The 25994-nt window shown below is 42.9% G+C and overlaps 3 protein-coding genes across 10 annotated transcripts in view; all 3 read right to left on the bottom strand.

Annotated features, from left to right (window-relative positions):
• The window catches only part of DYM (dymeclin), a 160186-nt gene extending 143529 nt beyond the window's left edge, over nucleotides 1-16657 (bottom strand). For 4 of the 5 annotated variants that reach the window (XM_084505001.1, XM_084505003.1, XM_084505004.1 and 1 more), the window contains exons 1-6: nucleotides 16426-16657; nucleotides 13939-14011; nucleotides 11710-11887; nucleotides 4903-4955; nucleotides 4226-4319; nucleotides 3292-3425 (exon numbers count right to left, since the gene is read on the bottom strand). In XM_084505001.1, coding sequence (XP_084361127.1) covers nucleotides 3292-3425; nucleotides 4226-4319; nucleotides 4903-4955; nucleotides 11710-11849 — 421 coding nt within the window. In that variant the 5' untranslated portion in view covers nucleotides 11850-11887; nucleotides 13939-14011; nucleotides 16426-16657. Of the gene's footprint in view, nucleotides 1-3291; nucleotides 3426-4225; nucleotides 4320-4902; nucleotides 4956-11709; nucleotides 11888-12540; nucleotides 12580-13938; nucleotides 14012-15004; nucleotides 15115-16425 lie in introns of all 5 variants that reach the window. The other variant, XM_084505002.1, reaches the window with a different exon arrangement.
• A 1772-nt stretch (nucleotides 16658-18429) lies between these two features.
• LOC311427565 (UPF0729 protein C18orf32 homolog) lies at nucleotides 18430-21822 on the bottom strand. 3 transcript variants are annotated; one of them, XM_084504999.1, is made up of 3 exons: nucleotides 21746-21822; nucleotides 20216-20471; nucleotides 18430-20034 (listed from the first exon to the last, which is right to left on the bottom strand). In XM_084504999.1, the coding sequence occupies exons 2-3, from the start codon at nucleotides 20441-20443 to the stop codon at nucleotides 19960-19962; spliced, it is 303 nt and encodes a 100-aa protein (XP_084361125.1). In that variant the 5' UTR covers nucleotides 20444-20471; nucleotides 21746-21822; the 3' UTR covers nucleotides 18430-19959. The 3 variants fall into 3 exon arrangements, with proteins under 3 accessions (XP_084361125.1, XP_084361124.1, XP_084361126.1); XM_084504998.1 differs by having other exon boundaries at nucleotides 20216-20468; nucleotides 21746-21819; XM_084505000.1 differs by having other exon boundaries at nucleotides 20216-20468; nucleotides 21774-21794.
• A 152-nt stretch (nucleotides 21823-21974) lies between these two features.
• Nucleotides 21975-25250, bottom strand: LOC311427564 (large ribosomal subunit protein uL22). Of its 2 annotated transcripts, none has more exons than XM_084504996.1 (7): nucleotides 24884-25250; nucleotides 24454-24506; nucleotides 24331-24371; nucleotides 23236-23370; nucleotides 22725-22823; nucleotides 22317-22508; nucleotides 21975-22059 (listed from the first exon to the last, which is right to left on the bottom strand). In XM_084504996.1, exons 2-7 carry the CDS (start codon nucleotides 24491-24493, stop codon nucleotides 22012-22014), a joined length of 555 nt encoding a protein of 184 aa, XP_084361122.1. In that variant the 5' UTR covers nucleotides 24494-24506; nucleotides 24884-25250; the 3' UTR covers nucleotides 21975-22011. The 2 variants fall into 2 exon arrangements, with proteins under 2 accessions (XP_084361122.1, XP_084361123.1); XM_084504997.1 differs by having other exon boundaries at nucleotides 24721-24907.
• Between the last annotated feature and the right edge of the window lie 744 nt (nucleotides 25251-25994).

The raw sequence follows: 25994 nt of genomic DNA, 5'->3' as shown, positions 1-25994 counted from the left end.
TGGTGCTGAATGCCTGAGAGCACAGTTTTTCCTTCTGCGCTGCCAAAGTGGCATTACAGCACAACGATCACACAAGTGCTTGTTGATATTGTATTTTCAGATCAACGGGTCATGCAATAAACACAGCACTATAGCCGGGTTATGGCAGTGTCACTCCGTTTAACCCAGGTTGTTCTCAATTCCAAACACTTAATTTTAAGAAGCACGCCGGGGGGAATATCCACGATAAAGCACAAATTATTTCTTTCCACAATGGGTTTATTAAGATCGCATTAAAAATCGTCACCTAGTGAACTGCACATTCTAAAGGAAATCAGTTTTTTTTTTTATCATGGAAACACGGTTTCCTTTATATAGGATCCCCCATGAGTAATAACAATGCAGCCCCTGTTAGGAAAAAGAAATCAAAATTAAAAAAAAAAATGAGCATCTAAAAAAAATGCTTACAGAACAAGTTCTGAAAAGTTAGCTAGCTAAGTATTCGAGGGCTTTCCCCCACACTTGATACTCAAAATAAAGGAAGAAACTACTAGGTTGGCACAATCACGTAGAATGGAAGATGTTCGCCTCTCCTGCTGTTCTCAAATTACTTTTTCCTCCCCCCCCAACAAACTTAATTGCTGTAATCAATGTCATTCAGCTCCAATAATTAATGTATCCTTTCCCCCCCATCGGGGCGCAGGCGTTCTCGTTGCATTCTCGTCTTTCCGAGACAATGACCCGGAGGCGTGCCAAATCTATAACGTGAGAGAGGGCTATAAACACAGATCACAGCGTTTTCAGAAACAGCAGCCTTCAATAGCAGGATAAAGACAACACACACAACGCTCCTTCGCGTTAATAGATCGCATACTTGGATCAAAAGACCCATGTAAAGCCTCCGGGGGAAAAGAAGCAAAGGGTGAAGCTGTCCGGACAAGATTAGAGCACGCTTGCACAGAGCAACACCAAGCACATCTTCTAAATTATCGTGGTGAAGAAGCAACTGCAAAGAGACACGGTTTTAAAAAAGGCCAGTATGCATTTTTCACCAGCCGTATTTAAGTCCTGAAACAGCAAAAGATAAATGGTCTATGCTAGTTTGACTTACTCCAGTCCAATTTAGCCCGGCCCAATTTAGGATTTATTAATATCAAGAAGTTTTAGCTGAAATTAAGATGTGATTTAAGTCTGTAAGCACTTTCCTACAACCAGAAGTTGCGCAATACCTTCCGAAGTTATACGCAAATTCCCAGTTACGGATGAAGGGGTAAAGGCTGTAAATTCCCGGCCTAAGGAACCATCTGAAAACTGCCAAAAGGAGCAAATTTCTATTAATGATTCATTATTCTGGAAGGGGATCAAGACATTCAGAAAGAGTGAAAGCAATGAACTGCAAAGTCTGGGAGGCGATTCTCTCCCAGATAAGACGGTTATAAAATGCTACCTAAATAGTGGATGTGTCATACATGACAAAACATTTCTCAGTAGCCAGTGACAAGGCTGTTTTCCATAGATCATTTCTGTCATTTACATTTCTGCCTGAAATACCAAACATTACACAGCAGGGACTGACATTGTGACTGCAGAGCAAGCAGATCAACATGCAGACAGTTCACTTAGGCTCTCTGAGCTAACAGGTGCTGTATTGACACTCGAAGAATGCTACTAGGATGTCATTTAAAAAATTAAAAAAAAAAAATCAATGGTACTACAATTCCCAGGCTAAAAGGAAAATAAAATGATGCTAATAGTTTGAAGAGAAAAAAAAAAGACCACCGCACAGTTTTATGATGAAATTTACCTTTCTCAGAAGGCCAAGACTGAAGAGTGCACCCTAAGTATTAATAAATCTGTATAAACTTCAGACCAAATTCTGTTTTTCTTGTTTTTAAAGGACACTCTATAGAATGTAAAGAATACTCCAGAAAGCTACGCTTAATTACGAAAATAAAAACAAAAATCATTTTATTCCGCTTAATCTAATAAGCCCTAATACAAGAACATTTCATTACACTCTGCAAATGATACTTTTCATATAGTGAATTCATACATTATATATTCATATATTATACAATAATATATGGATATATAATTATTATAGATAATTATACAATATTATAATTCATATAGTGTATATTCATACATTTCATATAGTGAAGGTATTGATATATACACCCCATATATTTTTTTTAAAGGATTTCTTTATACATGAAGGATTTATTCACAACAAAAACAGATGGCTACATAAGCATAACATGCTCTGAACCTCAATACCTCAAAAAAGGTCCCAAAAACGGTCCCCAAGTGGAAACCCGAGGCACAAGAAGCTGGCCTCAGCCCATAGTTGAGCGGGGAAAGCTGATGAGGAACTCATTTCCTGCCTTCAGTCCCCTGCTCTAACAGCAGACCACACACAATTACCTTCCTAATCAGGAACATCCAGCTCCCATTCAGCTCAAAGTTAATTGCCAAGTACGCCTGCCATCAATATGCACGAAATTATCACTAATAAATGTCACAGAGAATTACAGTCAAGTGCTAACAAAGATCCTATAAACACGGAGCTACCCCAGTGATAACAGCCACTTGTCATCCTATGCTCTTAGGAACTCCCAGAGCAAAGAATAAAGATTGCTGAGGTTCGAGCTAAGGAAACATCGCAGCTTTTGCAGCTCTTTTACCATGCTACACCACACCACTAAAGCAAGAAGTGAGCTTTTTTTTATTTAATTTCTTTTGTTTGTTTAACCAGCTGGTAGCAGGGAAACTGTTTAAATAATACAGCCGTTCCCCCCATCCATCTCCTTGTTTTATGCAGCACATTTTTTTCCTAGAGAAGCACTTTTTCTTTTTAATCATTCTGCTTAAACTCACTTTCCCTGTACTTTTGGAAGAACTATTGCCCATCAGCCACATTTTAGCTTTTGCCTTCGCAAAGGATCACTTCCAATCAAAGAGCTGTTACAAACCCAATCACTACTGCTTATAAATAGTATGACCAATAATAAGTCTACAATTCTAAATCTACAATGCCTGTTTTGAATAACTATTTAAAAAAAAAGCCAAATGATGCCTGGGAATATTTCTGTTAAACACCGAATTACTTCAGACTCCAAAGAAAGAAGCCAGTTTTAACACTGTCTATATGCTTTCAATCTCACAGGTTGTCCTGAACAGTGAAAGGTGGTGTACGATGCAGCAATATTATTACTTCTGGTTTTCAAACAAAGTTTTGGATTCTTATTACAACATCAGAACTCATTACTTTCTTGTGGAATATTTGTTTTATTCGCAATGCCATAGACATACCGTATGAGCCCGGTGTTTTGTCCTCGTAAGTAAAATGAAGTTGCAGCTCCTCTTCTGACATTCTGCTGATGAACACTTTCAGCAAGCAGCAGATGATAAATAAGGCATTGTGAGCCTGCCAGATAAAGAGGTGACTAGAAAGGAAGCAGAAACAAATGGGAATCAGTAACATGAAACACACCAGAGTGCATCAAAACTCACATGATACATGACAGAGTAACAAAGGGGATTCCTAGAGCAGAATAAAAAGAACATTTTTGAAATGTGTCTTTATACAGAAGTGTTTTTTTTGTGTGTGTGTGTTTTTGTTTGTTTTGTTTTGTTTTTTAATGCTCAAACCCAATCCAATCGGAAAGTATTCCCGAGAAACTTGATTAATCAAGATTTAGGTAGACAGGTGATTTTTAAATCTCTCTAAATCAAGCACTTAAGAATTAAATTAACATTTGCTTTGAATAATATACACTCTTAACCCTTACACCTATCATATAGGAAGGAAATCTCATGCATCACAGGCTATTCAGTTCTCCTCTGAAATTTGATTTGTGTTCCAAGGGGTTGGAGTTCTGGTAACAGAGAATGTGTGCTGCATGTTTACTACTGTGGGGTCCACCCAGAGAAAATTATGACAAAAACCCCTCAGGACTTCACAATAGGGAAGGCAGAAGTTAGCCTAAAGTCACATCTCTTCCGTACGCAATTATGGCTATGCACCACACGGAACACAAACATCTATTTTTTCCCCCAACAATCTATTATACTTCACGATCTATCCTTGATAAAGTATGAAACGCTTTTAATTATTTCAAACAATGTCTTAACTTTCAGTCTGTAAACATGTTAACTAGCTAGAGCAAAGCAGCTAGCAAAAAAAAAAAAAAAAAGGAAGGTAAACAACGTGAAATGGCACACAGCTTTTTTTCTGGGTACTTACTTCTGACATTCTGCTGATATTTTTAATTCTTTGGTTCTAGAAAGAAAGACTTTTATCAATGACCCGAGGTTTCCCGTTCGAGGATTCTTCTCAACTAGGTAAGGAATTGAATAGACATGATAATTAGGTACCTTTAGTAAGTTGAGACATTTTAGTTCAGAGTGAAAACAAACTTTAATGCCTTAAATATTTCCACATCAAATGCAGCATGTTTTCCCATGCAGCTGTTATTTTACTTTTAAGATTCCCCAGTACATGCCCTGCTACTCCAAGATCGTTCTTTTTGCACTTTTCAGCCTCAATTTAAAATATTCCAAATGTGAAGCCCCATACCACTTCCTTACCAAGGCTTGCATACAGCACAGCAGTTTCCTATCAGGAAAACTGTGCAGGTTTTTCACAAGTAGCTTTTGCTTTCTTTTAACATCGTTGATGTTATTTGTATTATCCCTTCCCTTTCATCCCCTGATTAGCTCGGAGGACAGAGGGAAAGAGAGAGAGAGTAGGGATGGAGTTATTTCGTTGTTTTAGTCATTTTAAGTTCTAGAAAAAACAGTTAACAGACTAAGTTTCTAAAAATTTGGGATATATAAAAAAAGATATGGATATACGCATCGTGTTTCTTAAATTTACTGACCAACCACATGGCAAAAAGATAAGATACCACAATTTCTCACCTAAAGACTTGCAGACCGAGATGGTGGCTTCTTCCAAGAGCTTTAATTCCGCACTAAGGGGAAAAAAAAAGGGTGGTTATATTAATAATTGGAGTTCCCACACTTAAACTGCAAATTCTTTACAAAATAATTACGTATTGCTATGGAGCACTTCGTTTTAGCCATCCTTTAGCTGATTTACACAGGTATTGAGCAGTACAATGTGAAGCAAATCTTGCAGCTGCAGAAGCAGAGAAGCTATTAAAAGAGGAAATTAATATTTGCAAGTGAATTGTCCATCAGTGAGATGATGTCACTCCATCGCTTGTTTCTATTCCCACCTTTCTGGCTTTGATGTTGCCATGTTTGGTTTGATGCTACTGAAAACGGGCAGAGAACTGCAGCCTGCAGAAGAAATTGCTTTGTTTTTAAAACAAAAGTTAGCCTGTGAAGTAACATTTTATTAAAAAGCGTAAATTCAGAATCCTCACCCTGACATTCAACCTCATGCCAAGAACCCCTCTCTGTCAGCCAATGTTATTACTTTACTGCAAGAATCACGTCGGATATACCAAATTTTTCATAAATTCACTAAATCGCCTGCTGGTACGCCTCAATGGAAAAACATCAGCTTAAAAGAGCAATAAAACACCAACACAGAACCTGCCAACAGCCACTGAAACTGAACACCAGCTGTGTCAAACACGTAGAAATATTTATATAACTCTATCTTTACAAACCTACCAGTATGAAGTAATCAATCCTCAAAGATGAAACACTTCTCTGGATCTCCTATGCCACTTCGCTTGAGAAATTAACTCAAATACAGTTAAGTTTCTGAGCTCACATTTCGAAACAGCTAAGAAAACCAACACTCTTTTCTGAAACGATGAAACACGCGTGCAATGATGGATTTCATCAGAAAATTATTACACGAGGCTCGGTAGATGAATAAACTTTGGATGTTCAACCAATGCCTCAAGAAAAGCAGCTACCAGAGAGGTAAAACTGAATCTGGTAGGTAAACAGTGAAATGTCAGAATGAAATCATCTTTCAGGGGGAAAAAGTTCTCGTGCACTTTGAAGTGTATCTTACCTACCCCTGTTACAAACTGTTTTTCTTCATTCTGTACACTACTTCCAAGCCTCCAACAGAATATTTCACTTTTTCCAGTAAAAGGTGGTGTTAAAAAGAATAAATCCCTAAAAAAAAAATAGTCAGGGGTAGACATTTGTTCTCCAGGAGTTCTTGGGCTGACTCTCCCCTCCTATTCATCCTCAATTCAAAGAGGCCAAGATAACATTTAGGGGGTTTAATTCAACTCAACATTGTGGCCTCCACACAAGCATTTTTCTCATATAAAAACATCGCAAAAAAATTATTATTGCCATTATCAGATTGCCAAAGTTGCTGTTGCTTCCTAAGCATCAATTTCATTTCTGATGAGTAACCTGTGCCCAGAATCAAGGACTAGAAGAGGTCAAGACATGGGTAGGAACAGGAACTGAAAGAAGTATTTCTAAGCTTTTCAATAGGAAATACTTCAAGAAAGAAACAAGTTCATTTTTTCAAAGTTTAAGATTTCTCACAGTGCTGTTTGCTAGGTCTGGATGAAAAGGATTTTTCTGTTTTGACTTCTGCTTTGTCCAGCTGGCCACTTGTCATCAGGACGTATTCCCTCCCTAGTGCTGAAAAGCCAAATGAACATTATATTGGACACCAACCTGCTACAGGCTTCTTAGGTCCTGAATAATCTTAATCCAACAAAAAACGATCCAACTCCTATTATCCAGATATGCTGGGGACTTCTGGAATACAGCCTGCGTGATTATTGTAATTGCTTTTTTTGATTTAAGCTGTAGACGTATGCACTAATCTTTTAATTACATTTCATTTTCCCCTAATTTCTAAGCATTTAGGTTTTAAAAGAAAGCATTCTTCCAAGCGTTGCTTTTTCCCCCCCTCCAAGTTATTCAAAAACACACAACCCTGGAAATCGCACAGCTGCCAGGATCAAGAACAGGGGGCAAACCAAGCGAGAAATTCAGAACTTCAGAAGTCAAACAACGGAGCGATTCTTTCTCCTAACACCACCAAAATGAAGTTTAATGCTTATAAACCACCCCTCTCTCTCCCCTCGTTCACAGAACAAGAGTACAGACCTGAATCCTGCCATCCTGAACACCAGGCAACATCTGCAAAGCTTCAGTTGGAGCATTAAAGACACCTAGGGAGAGGCAACTACTATGCACACAACATAATGTCCTTACACCCAACAGAATTAAAACTATTGCTAATTGTTCGGCCTGCGAGGATAAATTCATGGAGAGAGCATACTGGCTGTGGGAAGGGCAAAAAAAAACATACAAGCCCATTTCCAGGTACCTGGGGCAAAGCTTAGCACTAGCTTAGAAGCAGTTTTCATCAACTCCGGCAGGAAAGGAAAGTGAGAGGCCTGGAAAAAGCTGTCTGCGTGGTTGTTTGTGTGCTGTGAACACAGAAGATAACATTATATTAACATTTAGGTGGAAAATGCCAGAGCTAAGATTCCTAAGATGGCACAAAAGAAATGCTTCAGAAATTAAGCTTCTGAGGCACGGTATTCTCTAGGACACAATTATAGAGGAGACTGATTTGGGCTGGAAGAGTAGAACATCGCCTGGTCTATGAGAACAATTAGCACACGCCCAACGAGCTTCTGTTAAGAAAACTTTCTAGCAATAAACGAGCAAGCTAAGTGAACTCTTGCTCTGCTTCACGTTACCACTGAGGATTACTATGCAGGCAACCCACCTGCAGCCCCTCAGGGATGCTGGTTTAGTGATGGGACCCAGCAGGTCAGGTTGATGGCTGAATTTAAAGATCTTGAAGGTTTTTTGCAACCTAAATGATTCATATAAATGCCATCTGGGGATTGGATGCACTTACCCTTGGACAAAGGGGAAGAGAAACAAGCACAATAATTGCCCTTTTGTATTTCAGAAGAGTGTAGTGAAAATATGAAAGAAAAATTATGAGTTACCATTATGTTTAGGTAGCAATTATGGACCAAGTAAAACAATATTGAAAGGGTATTTAAACAGCATGCGTTCTCCTCTGTCCTGCTAAAATCACTCTTCTTTTGTTTAATCACCAATCTCACGTCAAGTTTTCTATTTTGTTGGTACTTCTGCTTACTTAGAAAACAAGAAGTTCATCAGCAGGTTGTTGTTTTTGTAAAGGTGGGGAAGAAAGGTAAATTAGGCAGCCTAGTGCTCAAAAAAAAAGAAAAATCAGTTTTTATTGACAACGTATTTATATTTCTGGCTCCATCCTACCAGAAAGTCAGATTCTGTGACAGCTGTTCTGGCATATATTGTAAAAAACACTTAAACTCCAAAAGAGAAGGAGAAAAAAAATAAGAAATAATTAGTGGAGTTAATTTAGAGTGCTTGAATTTGTTTCAGTTGCCTGACTTGATATTTACCAACACTCAGTCCCCACAAACTTGAGCAAAACTGCAACTAATAAAAGAGAGTGAAAGTTACTTCCCAGCACTTATCTTTGAAGAATATGTTTTTTTCTGCTTTCATTTTAAAAGCATCACGATGCAAGAGGCTTTTAAGCAGCAGAGGCTACTGTTTTAGAACATCTCAGCTTTGCCAGTCGAAGTGCTCTGCGCACAAACTGTAATTATAAACACACCTAGACAGACAGGGACACCTACCAGATCCGAATTGGAGCTGTCAGCCAACCCCTCTGAAAAAGGAAGAAAAAAAAAAAAAGCAGGGGGCAGATTTCCTGACAGTTTTCTCTTTGCCATTGAATGCAAAAAAAAAAAAAAACAACAGAAAAATCGGCCCATTCAGTAAATTCATACTGTGGGAATGCTGACTTTAATGGAGTATTCAGAGGAAAGACGTCAAAGAATAAAAAGCTGCACATAATTGATGGCACCGATTTCAAAACATGCCATATTAAGGCAACATAAGAAGTCGCTCGTTTTTATGTCTTCCCATTAAAGGCTCATGCACACTATTCTGTAAGCAGCCACTCATTTAAAAACTCCAGGGAAGGAACAAAGCGGGACAGTAAATATTAAGCACATGATTTTCAGCAAGCTCTGCCTTAGTTCACTCCGTTTTAAGTTTTCCATCATAAAAGTGTTGTAACTCACAACACTGCTAAGGAGGACGTTGAATTTTACAGAATTACAGGATTTTTTGCAGCAGGTATTTTACCTGCTCAGTAATCGTGACAAATTCCTGATTCAACTCACGGAAGATCCTTCTAAATACTGGAAGGGGCAGTGCAGGGGCAGGACCCACGTAAATGCTGAAGGGCTACTGCGTGGGTAAGTTATCTTGCATCAGGATTGCCAACGCAGCAACTTTGCAGTCACCAGCACCAGTATTTGGCAAACTGCACCTGCAAACCACCTTGCATTCATCAGAAAAACAGATCCAGAAGTTAACTGAGCCAAAAAAATAATCCCAGTGAAGATATTGTGTGTGTAAACCTCTTTTTTTTTTATATGTTTTTCTCAAGCACACTCATTTACTAAGCCATCAGGTAGGGGTGGGGAGAGAAAGCAAAAAGAAAGAAGCAGGAAAATGAAAATAATGGATGAATGGAGGAAGAAATCAACTAAACTGAAAGGGAAAAAAGGCAAAATCATCAACTCTCAATCCCAGGTCTTGAGCTTCTGAGTCTGGGGATTAAACAAATAATGAAAAAGATCCAATTGAGGATTTCAGCCCAGATTTTCCTTTAGCTGCTGCGATCAGCAGGTACTCGGACTCATTTGGAACAGAGAAGAAGGAAAAATGCCTAAGAGATTCCAAACATTCTCCTTCAAGTGTTGGTAGATTGGTGGCCTACCATAAACACACTAATTTTGCTACAGACTAATGGGAAAATAGAATGGGAAGAGCAGAAAACTTTAAATTCTGTCTTGACAGGTGAAAATTGGCTCCTCTCCCCAACAGTCCAAAACTAGCACCTTGCTCCTGTCAAGAGTATGACCTACACTCCATCCTCATTAAAACAAAACAGGGTTCACTTGATCTTCCACAAGCTTTCAATCTCTAAAATGAACACTGACCTCTATCGTTCTGTCCCTGCAGGCAAGGTTATCCGATTTAGACAACGGTTGAGGGTGCTGTGCAGCCAATGTTGTCTGACATCATTTGTCAAACGGTTCTCGCAGGTAGGTGCAACTTCATGGGAAATGTCAGCTTCCTTCCAATTAAGCTGGACAAAAGATGTCTCTAAAAATACATCTCTTCCAGCTGCCAGGCAAGAGCACCATCTGGTGTTCAGCTAATTAAACTTTCAACCTGCTTTTGGATCAAGTTTGTGCGTTTTTGTTTTTGTTTTTTTAATATTTTTTTTCTTTTTTAAACACACTCATCTTGCACCAGATCTGACACCACGAAATAGGCACAAAAAAAAAAAATTATAAATCAAGCTACGAAAGACTTTTTTTTACCTCGGTAGGAAGTTCTTTACTTCTTTACTTCCCCCTAAAAGCCCCAATGCAGCAATACATGACCTCTTAGAATACTGTCCAGCTTGTCACAGGTGGGCTCAAAACAATTCTTGCTTCCTCAGAGAACTTAGAGACAGCAATGTTCCCTCACCCACTGCCAAATACGTACTGTCCTTTACAAGCTTTACAACACTTTGAGGTTTTCTTGCTAACTTCTGGCTATTCCCATGACGCAGAAGCCAAAATCCTTCCCTCTCCGCTATCATTACAAAAATAGAGGTTAGTAAACGCCACTCGGTTGCTTACCTTGACCATTTTCCCTGAAGTCATAAAACACGTGAACTATCTCACTAGAAATTGTGTTTCATCCTTTACTCAATCACTCATTTATACGAAATACTCAAGAGCTCAGCGTAGTCAAATTCTGCACCAGTTTTACCCCTTCTATAAAAAAAATCTTTGATTTTCATTCACTTTGACAGGGGTTCTGCTTTAAGAAATAACTGAAAGATGTGAATAACATCGGCCAGAACAGTTCTCAAATATATTTTCAATTGATTAAAGATGATAACTGCTCCATAGTTCAGCAGTAACACATACTGGTCTATTTACACCTGTTATAAGTGTGTTTAGACATTTAAGAACATTTATTCAAAAGCTAAGCACTTCACAAGGGAATACTGCTAATAATAAAGGGTTTAAATACAACGTTTGCCTGACAGAGAAGTATCAGGTCACTCTGTAAAATGTAAAAAGAGATTAAGAATTCCAGATTGTTCTTGTAAAACTGATAATCCTTATGCAGGGGAATGGACTTGGGTTAAAATGAGTCTGAACACACGTATTTCTGGACACGTGCTACGGAGAGCACGTTCCGTTTATTGCCACATCATTTGCTAGAGTGCCAAACTTCCTTTAAATTGTAAAAGAGGAGGAAAAAAAAAAGACAGGGACTAAGGAACTCAACAGCTAACCTACAATTAAGCCACAGGGGATGTACAATTCACTGTAAGTTCAGAGGAAACATCACGCATTGGATTCTTCTGGCGCTGCAGAAACACCAGAGGTTTGCTCAGCTCAGAAAAAGCCACCCCGAAACAAACAAAAAATCCTCCCTAACACTACAGAGTGCACTTTTGATTTATTTTTTTCCTCTCTATCAGGGGGAATAAATAGCAAATACAGCTATGAGGACAAAAGGAACTCACAAAAACAAAACAAAAAAGTATTTTATACAGACATTTATTCCCTTGCTACCTAAAATAGGAACATATTTAAAAAATACTCATTTGTTTTCAGACTTCTCACTTTTATAAATATATTACAAGGTTTAGTTCTTCCACAAGCACCGTCTTACCTGTTTGTTGGAGTGGTAAAGCTAAAAGACAGCAGCTGATTCCAGAAGGGGTCATTCTCGGAGATGGGCTCTGCTCCTGACAACTTCTTCAGGTATTCGTTTTCTGGAAGCTCGCTGATGCTGCTGCTATTCGCTCCCATCTTCTTTATTTGGCAGATCACCTTCTAAATCTTCATTTCTTAAAAAAGAAAAGAAATATTTGCAACCTTTGGTACAAATAAGGAATATCCTGATCTTAAACCAGCAATCCGTAAGGCTTTGGTTCACTGCCTTAAAGAGTTACTGAAAAGTAGAAAACAGAGGCACGTAGGAAGGCATTAGAAGTATTTTCTCATGCTGAACTTGCACAAGGAGTAAGGACAGGAACAGGTATAGTAGAAGATGCTTCCCAGAAGCAACTCTTGGTCTCAACGAAGATGCAGGATCAATTATCACTCTAGCAGTAATCTGCTGAGACTCATCATCTGCGCAGAAGCAGCTAATTCCAGACAAGACAACTCTCGCAGCAGTTAGTTTAATAAAGAACAGTAAAAAAAATAAGGAAAACTGAAAAGAAATGAATAGTTGCAACCAAAATCTGCAATGTTTGCAGCCATCGTGGAGGCTACTTGAAGAACTTGTATTAGAGATGTAGCGTGAGCACACAGTACCCAAGTATTTCAGGAGCAGGATGCCAGTATAGTCAGGATGGAATAAGGGAGACTATTAAGAAATAAAGAGGTCTCCTTTAAAAGGCTCCCTTTAAGCCTGACCAAAAGGGAGAGAGGTACAATAACCTCATTACCTGACAGAGGTCGCATTTTGCAAAAAAAAAAGTTCTCAAGACACTACCTGGAGCACCTGCAGAAGCCCTTTGGTCATGGGGATCACCTGCAGGAAGAAAAATTTAAGTGGTTTGGTGTAAGATCCTGCCAGGGAATTCTGCAGAGAAGCACTGGGGGATTCTTAGACGGCACAAGCTTAAAAAGGTTTTCAAAACTCTGGGTGTTTACTCCTAGAACAGAACAAACGCATCTTACCTGAAAACGAATTTTGCCACTTCAAGGAAAAAAAACAAAAACAAAAACACAAGACTCAGTGTGTACTGCCTTTGAAATAAAGCCAATAAAAAGCTAGAGAATAAAGCAGAAGAGAGACAAAATCGCATAATAAGAGGATACTGGATCATCATTTAAAGGTAGAAGAATTGAGGTTCAGGTGGCAACGAGCTCTGAACTAGTTCTTGTTAAAAAAAAAAAAAAAAAAGTGATATTTCTCTTGAAAAGTGATTCATCTGCTCGCTCAAAAAATACAGAAACAATTTATTAGCAAGTCATTTAGCTCAATATGGCATTGTTACCACTACCAGTAACACCTTTTGTTCCTGAACAAGCTGGGAACACCCCCAAAGGATCATAACCTGGTCTGTGTCATGCTGTTGTACATCCAACATCTGTTCAGTGGCGGAACTCGGCTCCACCACGAGAAGCAGATGCTTCAGACCGAATGCAAGAGGTGGCTTTGCGCATCGGGACCCACCCCAATCCCAAACAGATCGGGGTACTCATAAATCTTATGCCTACTGACCTTATACAGGACCTGAATGTTAATTATTAACAGTGGTTACAGGACTATCATTCTCCTTTTTAAATTAAAAGCAGTTGGGCAAGACACACGACGTCTCTTCACAGCTTGGCGCGTGCCAAATCTTCCTTTGCCCTTCAGCATGCACAAAAATTTGAGCTTCGACACAGCAGCAGCTTCCAAGAACAAATGGAGGAGCAGTACGTGCACTGTTGGGCTTGGAGAAAAGCTTGTCACGCCCTCTCCACCTTCTGTTTGAACAGTTTTAATACTGGACCTATAATTCCTGTACTAAGTCCCCAACTGGTCGCACAACTTTGACATTTTACTAATCCAGCCCGCAAAGCTGGCTTAGAGCAAAGCAGTTCCCCCTTCCCACGCTGCCCTTGAATCTGCAGACAGCCTGAAAAACACTCTGCGTGCACAGATGAAGATACAGCTATCAATATATCTCTATATGGCACAATATAAACAAATATATATACATTATGAAGTGCTCATTTTAAAATAGAAGAATAAGGAACGGTTGTACAGACGACTTTGGGGCAATCTAGCCTCTTGGCTGCGTCTTGAATACAATCTCAGGAAAATAAATGAAGAACTGATACTTTCATGTCTGAAAAACTAAAAAAAAAGTCAATTCTATATAATAAACACTTGGCTTACCTTTACCATTTGCTGCTTTCTCAACTGATCCAAATGGACATTGTTTTCCTTTCAGCCAAAGTAGCCAGAATCACTGTAAAGACAAGAACACGAGATGTCACACGGCATATTCGAGTACCGAGGAAGCTGACACAACGTCTAATTCCTGTTTGCATCCAAGAACCCAGCATTTCAAACCCCATTTCACCTGTGAAATGTTAAAACGTCCCACAATATCCTAAGACAGAGCTTCCCAGAAGACTTAGGAACAGTAGGCATTATTTAGCTGCAATATTTGAATTCTACTACCCACACGTCTTCGGATTTTCTCTGCTCCCTCATGTTAGAGGAATATTTATACCTACAGTCAAATCTTTGTGGATTCAACATCACATGCAACGTTTATCTACAAAACACATGAGCAGAGATTGCCCCCATGGATAATAAACAGTCTAAGCCTTGTTTATTCCTCACAGTTGAATATTCACATGCAGGATCTGAGCCTAACGTTTCCAGACGTCCTCCGAAAGCATCAAGGTTAACCTCCAAAATCTGCCAATTCACCCTTCCTGGTTATTTTTTTTCCATCTTCAGGACAACCTCGTTTCTCAGCGAACAGCCTGAAAGTTGATCAGTTGAAATATTGTATTGAAATATTTCACTGATGCCATTGGCAGATTGCAATCGACCCATTACCATGATTTCACCTTCCCTCATCTACCAGGCGCTTACAACCAATGGCGGGGAGATTTTAGGATCTGAACTAGATTTTAGGATCTATATCTGTCCCAGCACCTCGGGACAGGTACATTTTTGGACACCACTGTTACGAAGTGGAATGCTCAGCTGCAAGAAAAGAAAACCACATCTTAAAGTCTTTACGAGCAATTTATCAGAGTTGTCCACTGCTTGGTTTGCTGGAAAAGCAACCAGCAACTTTTCTGTTTCTCCTACATAATTCCAGCTGTAACTTTTTATTAAATAATTACTTCATCACGCCTACAAATCCGAGGGTAGAACGACAGCGTCAGGTTTTGTAGCACATCTCTCCACAGAGGGAAGGCACGAGGGCAGTAAGAAACGTTACCTCTGTGAGAAAGCTTCAAGGAGCAACAACTCAAACACTAATCCTGCTCTTCACCTTGGACGGGTATTTCTTTTTGTTTGCCCTCACCAGTGAGACTCCTGCTGCTTGTGCTAGAGGCATTAGGAGAAAAAAATATAGCTTTCAGCAAGACTATCGTGGAAGACAGAGCTTAAAAAAACAAAAAATATAAAGAATAAAGCACATCCTAGCCTGCAGGGCTGCTCTCCAGCCCCTTGTCCCCCAGTCTGCATCCACGGGCCCAGCTGCAGAACCCAGGAGTTGCTCTCCAATTTCTTCCAGTCGCCCAGTGCTTTAATCAACCAAGATGATCTATTATTTCTTTACGGAAAGGACACGAGGATTGCAGTTGCACACATTTAACACGTTCTCCTTGTTTCCCACCAACACAACTAGAACTTGTCCATCAACCACAGCAGCATTTCAGAAATAAAAATTCAGCTACCTTTTAGCCTCAGAAAGATGCTCAGACACCATTAAAAAGGGCTGCAATTTTTTAATCCTGATCTATCTCACAGGCTACACAATTATTTTGGTATCTGTGCTCTCCCGGAATTGGGCATTACGTGCATTTTTACAACAGCTATCTGCTTGAAATGTTTCCCACAACCAGAAATCTACCTCTAGCACAAAAGACAGACGTAGTAGAGAGAGCCAAATGTGTTTTGCACGCATATGTTATTTTATACTGCCCTACACATCGCGATTTATATCCCCTCTTCAGGATCTACTGCGAATGAAGCTGTATAATTACTAGCAGGTACAATAGGCTTTCCACCCTGGAGAGCCCACGTTGAGGAAATGTCATCGCCACCTTTATCCACCCTCTCTGACAGCAGCTCATCAGCCACTGAGCAGGATTTCTGACTCTTGATACCTTCCTCACACAAAAGGAGGAGGATTCTTATATTCACAAGGCTTAACAAACCTGCGAGCCCAACTGTCAGCCATCGGCGCATTAAAACCACCCTGGGATCTTCCTGGCCACCTGATAAAATCACCAAGGCACCTGAGTTCAGCGTTTATTTGCTATATCTCTATTTTTTTTCCTGCTGAACTGATCCCACGAGGTGCTGTGGTGTTAAAACCCCAGAGCAGGACCCGGCCAGGGGCTTCCCCTGAGGCAGCAGCAGGGGTGGAAAAGGGAACAGGGCCTTCCTCAGCACCCTGCGACCCGAGCAGCGACACCACTCACCCCAGCTGGAGCAACCTGGCCGCTTTTTTGCTTGAAAAAGGGGTAAAATCGGGGGTTACATAACACGGTGCCCTACAATCAGGCGACGAGCCCAATAAGCAGGGGTTTCTCCGCTCCCCTGCCTTCAAGAAGCGTCGGCTGGAGGAAATAACAGCGCTGTACCCACAGAGCCAGCTCGGACCGCCACCAGGGGAACCCAGCACCTTACCCTCAGCGCCGGCGACGGCAGGAGGCGGATTTGGGTGCCCGGCAGCCCGCTCCGCCCCGCACTCAACACACCCGGGGAGACTCGGGGCTCAGGAAGCCAGCACAGAACGCACCCGGAGACAAAAAAGCAGCAAAAAACAGCGGCGCCGGGGGGCGAAACCGAGCACACGAAGGGAACGAGCGCGGCCCCCGCCGCCCCCTCAGGGTCCCCTCAGGGTCCCCTCACGGCCCCTAACGGTCGCGCCCCCCCCCCGCGCATGCGCGCACCCACCGCCGCCGCTCCCGGCCTTCCACGTCGCCACCGCCTCCCCAGCGCGCATGCGCGCGGGCCGCCGGTGGGAGGGGGGAGGGGGCGCGGCGCGGGGCGCGCTGGGAAATGTAGTTTTCGGCAGGGAGCTGAAGCGGCGGGGCCTGTGGGGTTTTTATACACAATAAAATATAAAGTGGTGCAAAAGCGCTGCCCGCCAGTAATTCCTGCTGCCCCCAGTAATTCCTGCTGCTCCTTGGGCGGAGTTCATCTGGCCGATTAACACACCCAAATAAAAATCCCTCTGCACCACATCCGTGGCAGCCTTTGGAGGCTGCTGGCGCCCCGTTTTACCTCACAGAACCTCCTACAAATGTACGTTCAGGCCCTTAGGACGCTGAATAATTAGCAAAATAAAGCTTTTCCAACTTTAGTTTACGTTTTTTTGAACATATTTGGAATATAGAGGTGCGCTTCACAGAATGGCGGAGTTTGGGAGGGAGCTCTGTGTTCATCCAGTCCAGCCCTCAAATTAATTTAAGTCCTCAGCATCCAGGTTCCTCCATGAACCACACGGAAAGCACCACATCACACCTAGACCTCCCCATAGTGGAAAAAAAAATTAATGGCTGATTTGAATTTATCATTTTCTTCAGGTATTTTCAAGCAAATGAATTTTCTGATCCATCCCCAACAGGATTTGAATCCACCCAGACAGCTTTAGCACTGGAGATCTTAGAGCGAGATCTGCACAAGTGGTTTGGTGCCTAAAGATGCCTAGCTTGCTATTTTCTAAAAGTCTTCAGTAGAAATGAAGCTGTTACCTTGCTTTACTAAATTCTGGTAGACATCCACCTGCTGCCATAGATCTGTAAATCTTGCTTCTACTGAGTAACATGAAGAACTTTTCTCAGTTATTTTTTCTTGGTATTTGTATTCTCACTTCAGAACTTCCTTCATTTCTCTCTGCTTGCTTTTCTTAAACATAACTTCGTGCAGTACTTTGCAGGTGACCTCCTGCACCCTTGCCCAGCTTCGGGATGTAAAAGCAGGCAGTTTGTTTCTTTCACCTGTTTTTCACATTATTTGTGTGCTAAACTATTTACACTCCAATAGGATTATTGACCTATTCCTGGAAGAGAAAAAAAACAGATTTGCAACACAGATTTCCTGTCCAGACTTCTAGTGAATACCACATTCAGGCAAATTTTATACTGTGTATTCCTGTGTTTAACTGCAGCTATTGGATGTACTAAAACATGCCAGAAAGCACAAGCGGTGTGATTCTAACAAACAAGACGTATTTGCATTATCTGCCTGCTTTGCTTTTTGAGAGGCCTTTTTGTACTTGTTTAGAGTGCTAAGCGCACAACTGGAAGCCTAGTTTTCACTGCAGTCTGATTTACTGTGTACTTTACTGTGCACTAACACAGTACTAATACTTTCGTTTTTTGCCCCAAGCATGGAGTAAGCTTCTGGTGTCTTCAAATCAGATGTTTCACCTCAAATTATTTCAGTAGGAAAAAAGACACGAGCATGAGGGAGCAAGATGGAGCTCCTTAGTGCAAAACGTGCACAGTTAGTATTGTCTTTTATTGCATGAGTTATGCCACGTGCACATGCTCAGAATAACAAAACCAGCTTTTAATATCACAAAGGGATACCAGTCTAGGAGAAAGCTCTGTCTGTGAAACACCGATCAGATGGAGGCTTATGTTGAAAGGGTGTTGTGAAAGCTGATTTCACAGTAATACAAACTTCACTTCCTTATAGGCTGGTTTATTAAGGGACATAAAGCAGCATCAGGTGACATGGGACAAGGAATTTTCTCTGATTCAACTCATTACAATGGTCCGATACCCAGCTGTGAACACTGCAGACTGATCCCCACGATTTCACAAAAAAACAGGCAGTGGTAGGAAGCAACATTCCTCACCAGAGGCATCTGACAGGCCTATCAGGCAAATAAGTCTTCGGTAGAAGAAAACACGGTTCAAGAACGAACCCAGACCCCGGTGTCAGTTCAAGGGCAGCGAGTTGCCTCTTACCACTTCGATGCACAGCCCTTTAATGTGTAATAGGATTGAATGAGTCCCAAAGTATTTTCCAGCTCTTCTTGGTATCATTATACCCTCTAGATACCACCCTCTACGTGCTATCCATGAAACATTTATATATTAAAATAAAAAGGTATGCCCATAGGATTTCTGGGAAAGCCATAAATCCTAAATAGCAACCCCAAATTCCTGGATTTTTTATTTATTTATTTATTTATTGTTGGTTTAATTATTAGTTTGGAATCATTTAGAGAGTCCTCTGGTTTGGCAGAGAAGGACAAAGCAGGAATTATTAGTTCTGCTCCTACAAAGCACAGAGGCATCATTTTGGGATGCAATTCAGCACCAGAACACATCTTCCCAGGAGGAGGCATAGGATTTGCTCAGTTCGCTTTGTTTATCGTGAAGCGCGTAGTTTTATGAACTCCTTCAGGCTGGGGACTGTCTACAGCTTTTCCTAAGAACAACTGTACGAAGCAGCTAAATTTTAAATAAAGTCCTGCTTTATTATCATTCAAATTACACAAGCACGGTAAAAGATTTTAGTCCTTTTTTTTTTTTTTTTTTTCTAAACACAGACCTGCATCGTTTGAAACCACTGCAACAGAATATAACGCAACAACTCTCTTGCATCATGCACCTGCTGATCCTTTTCAGGAAAGAAAGGCACAACGTTTAAAGGAAAAAAATAAATGACTAGAAGTATCAAATCAAGACTTTTTGCTACGGAAATTTTGCATATAGCATAACTCCTTTAGCTCATCTGCAAATTTCACACAGCAGTCTGTATTCCTCGGAAGTTGACCGTAATGTTTATGCTGCCACAATGCAATTGATAGCTCTCTAGCGAGGTCAAGAACAGCTTAGTTTCGAAGTGGAAGAATGAAGTATTGCACTCGCAGTCAGTGAAACTAAGAAGCAACACGTTTATCTTCCAAAGCTAGCTTAATCCATAAACTATTTCACCTAAATCTCTAGTCATGCCTGATAGGTTATAGATGCAAAGTGGTTCCAAGGGAGGGAAATGAGGAATAATTTAACACGGTTTTCAAACGTTTTAAATAAGAAATCTGCTAGCTGCCATTTTTAGTGGCAAAAGAGACCTTCTGCTGTACGTGATAAGGGGTTTTATTCAGCTGAAATGTGCAAAGAAGTGCCTCAAAGTGAGAGAAATATCAATCACCAGTTCATATTGGATACCAGGGAATGAAATCCTTCTGAATGAATCCCTTTAATCTGTTTTCTTGTCAGAAAGTTCTGTGGCTCTCTTTGCAGCGATTCCATTCGCAACCCCGTTGCTTTCAAACTGGAAATAAAAGAGAGCACCGTTAAAAGGAGACGTCAAAAGAGACCAGAACAGTGACATTTGGGGATTAAAATGATTTTCAGAAGCAAGGCCAGTGAAAACCTATAAAGAAATCTGCCCCCAGATTTACATCTGCTGATTTTACATGTGATGATTTGGGGCTTAAACGCCTTAATCTTACTCTGTGAACTCCAGACTCATCCTCCTTATCCCTTTCGCTGGCTGAAGGTGCCCGGAGGTTTCCAGCACTGCCTCCTTGCCCTCGTTTTGTGCCTGTCGTTTCCTGCACGGCTTTCTTGGGCCACACGCGCTTAATGAAAGGTGCGATGACAGGGTAGATGTACGGCTCCAGGAACTTCTTGTAGACCCAGAGAAGAACGGGAATGACGATACAGGGAATGCACACCATGGTTTCCTCTTGTTCTGGGACAAAGCTGCTAGGAAAAACCACCTCAGATTTAGAAAAACAACCTCAGATTACACTTTCCGTATGAAATGAGGTAAGAAAACAAAGTCTCAAGAAAGGATTTTAGTTAATGTTTAAACAGAAAAGGTTCTTTAACAATAGATCTTTAAAGTTTCAAAAATGCTGCCGTTATTCCTCGAGAACAGCTATATGCTCCCATGTTATAAAGTCCTCAGGAACAATAAGGCTGAGATTCCTGGCGTCTTAACAAAAAAAAGAACAAAGATTGCTATTAATTCATCACCCCTCCAGCTGCAAGTTTGAAAGACATAGCCAAAAAGGTTTTGCTTAAACCAAACTAAAAAAACATAAGCAGTGATCCGAAGGGCCAATCCTCGTTTGGGATCCTTGCTTTGCTCTCCCAAACTGTCCTAGAGAAGTGTAGCCCCACTCCCTGGTAACGTCAATTCCAGGCAACTGCTTCCAAGTGTAATTTTTGCCACTTCAAAGGCAGTTTTACAGGAGCCGAGTCTCCAAAGGCAGAGAAAAAAACATAATAGGAATGAGGTAATCTATTAAAACCCTTTGAAAAGATTTATGCTCCCTGTTCTAGAGCTTCCTAGATATTAAATCCTCTGTGTGATGCTGAGTCCTCAGCCACTAGCTAAAGAATATACGTGGGGGAATCAACAGAGGCTGCCTCTCTGAGAATGGACTGAGTCTGTGCAGTCACTGGGTATCAAGAGTCCAGGCTGAAAAATAAGTTCAACTTCTGCCAGCTACAGAACCAAGGTCGGTTGTTTTAGTTCCAGTGGCTAACGTATTGAAACGTTTTTTCCCCCCAACATTCCCCTGTGATTCCGTGATGCTGTTTTGTGGTTGGCAGGGTTTATTTTTAGGAAAAACAAACAGGGCGACAACAAAGGGTGAAACGTTAATTTCTTTAGGCTTTGCTCCTTTGTGTTAAAGGCTTTTGTTTCTCCCTAAAGCAGCGCAGAGGGCAAGCGTGACACTGCAAATACAAGCACGTTCGCTCTTCTTGTTCCCAGCTCATTCTTACGTAAACACAGAGAAGCCGGGCACACAAACGGCTTCGCTCAGCCCCTTAAGGCCGAGCCGGCCTAGCCCGGCCACCTCACGCAGCCCATCCCCGCGGCGTCCCCCGGCACCAAGCCGTCCCCCACCCGCCGTTACACGGCCGAGCCCCGTCTCCCGGTGCCGTTTGCCTCCCTCCCCTCTCCCCAAACCCTGCAGACGAACGGCGGCGCGGCGGCTCCCCAAAAAAACACCCCCTCCCCCCCTCACCTGAGACCGCAGCTCCCCCCGTCCTCACCGCGCCGCGCCTCCCTCCCGACTGCCGCCGCACCGGAAGCAACCCCCGCACTTCCGGCGGGCGCGCCCCGCCCACCCCGACCAATAGGGAGCGGCGCGCGCGGGTCACGCGCCCCACCCCCAACTCGTCGGCGTGACGTCACGGCGGGGCGTGACGTCACCGCGATGACGTCATCGGCGCGGAGAAGACGGGAGACAGGGCGGGTGCGAACAGAGCTTTATTGGGGGCGGGGGGAGGGCTACTCCCGGGCCATCAGCTTCTGCTTCTTCAGCTTCTTCTGCGAGATCTGCGGGGGCAACGAGCACAGGGGGGCGGTAATTAGTTAATTAATTCATTAATCACCCCTCCCTAATTAATTAACGCCGCCTAATGATGCTGAGGTTGCTCAGAACCGGTGTTTGTTTTCACGGGTACTCCAAAGGTGTCCTAAGAGAAGTCATCACGGCAACCTTCCCGTCCCCAAAACGCCCCCTTACCCAAATTTGGGATTTTTAACACCAAAAAAAAACCCAAAACCCTCTTAAAAGCACTCCGCTTTTTTACCTTTTTCTTCTGAGCCACTTCTTCTTCCGGCTTGGGGACGATCTGCTCCTTCTCGGTCAGGATCATCTCGATGTGGCAGGGGGAGCTCATGTAGGGGTTGATCCGCCCGTGGGCTCGGTAGGTGCGCCGGCGCATTTTGGGGGCCTTGTTCACCTGGATGTGCTCGATCACCAGCGAATCCACGTCCAGCCCCTGCGTAGAAGGAATAAAACCCAAAGGATTCGGCCTTATTGTGCCTTAATTCGCCCCACAAATAAAATCCTGCAGCAGAACCGCGACGCCGCAAGGCAGAGAAGCACCAAACTCTCCCCCTCTGGTGCTTTTGGGGGATTTTAGGAGCTTCCTCTGGGGCACAAACGCACAGAGACGCAAGAACGGGGTGCATTTAATAACATCCACCCCACCCACCTTGAGCTCAGCGTTGCTCTCCGCGTTTTTCAGCATGTGCAGCAAGAACTCCGCGCTTTTCTTGGGCCAGCGCCCCTGCGTCCAGCCCCACTGCTTGGCCTGTGAGAGAAAAAAAGTGAAGTATTTTGGTCCCAGCACGATGTAATTCACCCTTTTATTCTTATTAGCTTGTCGTTACGCGTCCTTTTACTTCGATTGCTCAGAGTAAGAATTTCTTTTCACGTTGAATCCAAAGGTGTCCTAAGAAAGTCATCACAGCAATCGAAGGGAACGAGTCTACGCCTCGCACAAGAGCAAACCAACAGAATTAAATATAATCTGGTATTTGATACCACAAATAGGTGCGATGCTTGCTGTATCAGAGCTCAGAGCAACTCTTGGCTCAAAATGATGCTTTCACACGATGTTATCAACAACTGCCCATCATCCACGCCACATGAACATCGCTTTTTGTTCCTTCCGTAAGGAAACGAACCCAAAACCCTTCCCAGGTCTTCATCCCAGCCCTCACCTGGGCGCATCTACCAACGCCTCCGTTGTAGCGACGGAAGGGAACGCACTGCTTCTTCAGGGTCACGTCCTTCAGGTACTTGGTGGCCTTGCGGATGTGCATGCCCTTGATGGCCTGGGCAGTCTCACGAGTGTTCTGACAAGAAGAAAAAAACAAACAAACCCAGTGAAAGCTTCTCTTAACGCTTCTTTCCACGTTACAATGGGAGTAAAAGCACTGGATTTTCACCTACAATTCTTAGTATGACCCCCATTACTGACTTCACAGCTCTCTGATGCCTTTATACTGTTTTTATACCCCAAGCTTTCCACCCAACAAGTTTAAAATTCAGGATTTCTCCTTATCACAGCTCCCTCTTTGGCCACTAATCCAAAAAAACGGAAGCCTGAATGATAAATTCCTGCTAAAACATCCAATATGGCACCTCACAGGAAGCAATGAGAACACAAGCTACACAAACAAGCCACAAAATTTAACATCTATGTAAGGGCATTTAAAAAAAGAGAGAGTGAAAAGCATCAGAAGAAAAATTAAGGATAAGGTATTGGTGCTTAATGAATTTACTCTTTGATACACCATTTAATATATGATTACAATAGAAGAACAAACCAAAATAAAACTTTCTTCACCTGCACTATATAACACTCATCAGAAAAGCATAATCTCAGCTTTGTTTTTGTGATTACCCCAAATTATTCTTATATTCCCTGCTAAGTTTTCCAGTGCAATGCATGAACTCGTATCACCACTCATGCCAAACGCTTGCTGCCATACTTCTCGGCCACTAAAATGACAGGACGAGCAGGGAGATCCTTCCCAATAGAGACAAATACAACAAATCACTATTTCTAGTCCAATTCCTCCTGCTACCTTCCCCCCAATTGCCTGTTTCCTTCTCTATTATTAGGCCGCAATCTAAGAACAGACCCTTTTATTTTTGTTCCTGCGGATAAAGGTCATTACAAGCAGCCTGAGCACACGCAGGCCGTAACCTACAGCACCACACTTCGGTAATTAACTGATAAAATGGGAAAATAAAGGCCACCTGCTTCCAAAATCCAGCTTGGGTTTCCCCAGCGTGCACCGGCCACGTACCTTGAAGTGCACCCGCAGGTTGGAGCCCCGGGACTTGCATGCTGCGGAGAGAAGAGACCAATTTCTTAAAAAAACAACGATTTCAGGGAGGAAAATGGAAATAGAGGTTGGAGAACAACTCACATTTCGTGGGGTTCTCCGGATCCAGCGAGTAGCGGACCATCCTGGGAGCTCAGCTGCGAATGAAAGGGAAAAAAAATCACATTAAGCTTCTAATACAGACATGGAGAAGGCTGAGCTCTTTCCTCAGAGCCGACAGCTAGCTGAAAAGGCCCCTCGGAGATAGATTTTCCACGATTAAATCTAAATATGCCTTAAGAAAACGTGTGTCCCCCCCCTCCTTCCCTCCCCGCTGCCTCAGGGCCCGCTCCCCCCTCACAGCCCCGGCACCTCCGCGCTCCGCCATCTGCGGCACCAGCGCCACAAACATCGATGGCGGCAGCGAGCCCGAGCCTCCCCCGAGGCCCCTCATGGCCTCCCCGAGCTGTTCGGGCTCGGATGATGCCGGATGGAGGCGGATGGCGGCGGATGATGGCGGACGATGAGCCCTCACCTCACGGAGGCGGCGGGGAAGAGGAAGGGCGGCGCCGGGCGGGAGGCGGGGAGAGCGGCGGGGCCGCTCTCGCGAGACAACGCGCGGGGTCCCTCAGCTCTGTCGTGGCATCGGCTGTCGCGACAGAGCCGTGCACCACACGATAACACAGAGAGAGTGGCTGAGAGCGGGGTCCAAACGCTGTTTGAGCTCCACAGGGAGCCTGAACCCGGTGCTCGAGCACCTGTGGGTGCGGAGCCTCGCCCCAACGCCCAGCCCGCCCCTGTCCCGTTTGTGAGGGTTAAAAATTAGGGTTTTGCAGTGAAAAATCCCATCAGTCCTGCAGATCCTAAAGGGATCGTGCTGGCGTAACGGTGGGGAGGAGGTTAAAAGGGTAAAGGGACAGTGGAAGGTCCAAAATTCCCCAAATGACCAAATAAAAATGTATATATTTGTATATATTTGTACATATTTGCACCCCTGGGTACAAGAGGGACATAATGCCCTGGGACGTGTCCAGAGATAGAGGTGAAGGGTCTGGAGCACAAGTCCTGTGAGGATCTGAGGGTGTTTAATCTGGAGAAGGGGAAGTTTTATTGCTCTTCCCAAAGACCTCAGAGACCTCATTGCTCTCCACAACTCCGTGAAGGGGTGGGGAGCTGGGGTCGGCCTCTTCTCACCCATAACTAGCAATAGGACCAGAGGGAATGGCCTCAAGTGGTGCCAGGGGAGGTTCAGGATGGAAATGAGGAGATTTTCTGTCAGAAAGTGTCGATAGAAACAGGGACGGGTTGCCCAGGGAGGTGGTGGGGTCACTGTCCCTAAGGGTGTTCAAGGAGAGGTTGGACGTGGTGTTTAGGGACATGGTTTAGTGGTGACATTGGTTGTAGGGTGATGGCTGGACCAGATGATCTTGGAAGTCCCTTCAAACCCTAATGATTTTAGGATTCTACATCCAGGGTTGCCCTGTTTCAGTAACCGTGCAGGTCCTTTACCTATTGTGGGGCAAGTGGCACCGAAGGGCTAGGGAAGTTAATCCCCTCAGTCCGCCTGTAGCACATTTGGGTAATTCCCACTGTCCTTAACCCTGTTTCACTTCTGGGAGCTTCTGCCGGTGCCTTTGCCCCATAAC

This window comes from Aythya ferina (genome assembly GCF_964211825.1).
Source record: "Aythya ferina genome assembly, chromosome: Z".
Taxonomy (NCBI): domain Eukaryota; kingdom Metazoa; phylum Chordata; class Aves; order Anseriformes; family Anatidae; genus Aythya; species Aythya ferina.
The sequence above is the reverse complement of the archived record's forward strand: the minus strand, read 5'-3'. Positions and strand labels throughout refer to the sequence as shown.

What these genes read in the sequence shown, in the direction of transcription:
- LOC311427565 (XM_084504999.1), bottom strand. Translation starts at nt 20,443, where the DNA reads ATGGTGTGCATTCCCTGTATCGTCATTCCCGTTCTTCTCTGGGTCTAC. An exon ending in ATGAGTCTGGAGTTCACAGA is followed by an intron (nt 20,035 to 20,215) that starts GTAAGATTAAGG and finishes TTTTATTTCCAG; the next exon opens with TTTGAAAGCAACGGGGTTGC.
- LOC311427564 (XM_084504996.1), bottom strand. Translation starts at nt 24,493, where the DNA reads ATGGTCCGCTACTCGCTGGATCCGGAGAACCCCACGAAAT. An exon ending in GCGTTGGTAGATGCGCCCAG is followed by an intron (nt 22,824 to 23,235) that starts GTGAGGGCTGGG and finishes TTTCTCTCACAG; the next exon opens with GCCAAGCAGTGGGGCTGGAC. An exon ending in AGAGCAACGCTGAGCTCAAG is followed by an intron (nt 22,509 to 22,724) that starts GTGGGTGGGGTG and finishes CCTTCTACGCAG; the next exon opens with GGGCTGGACGTGGATTCGCT.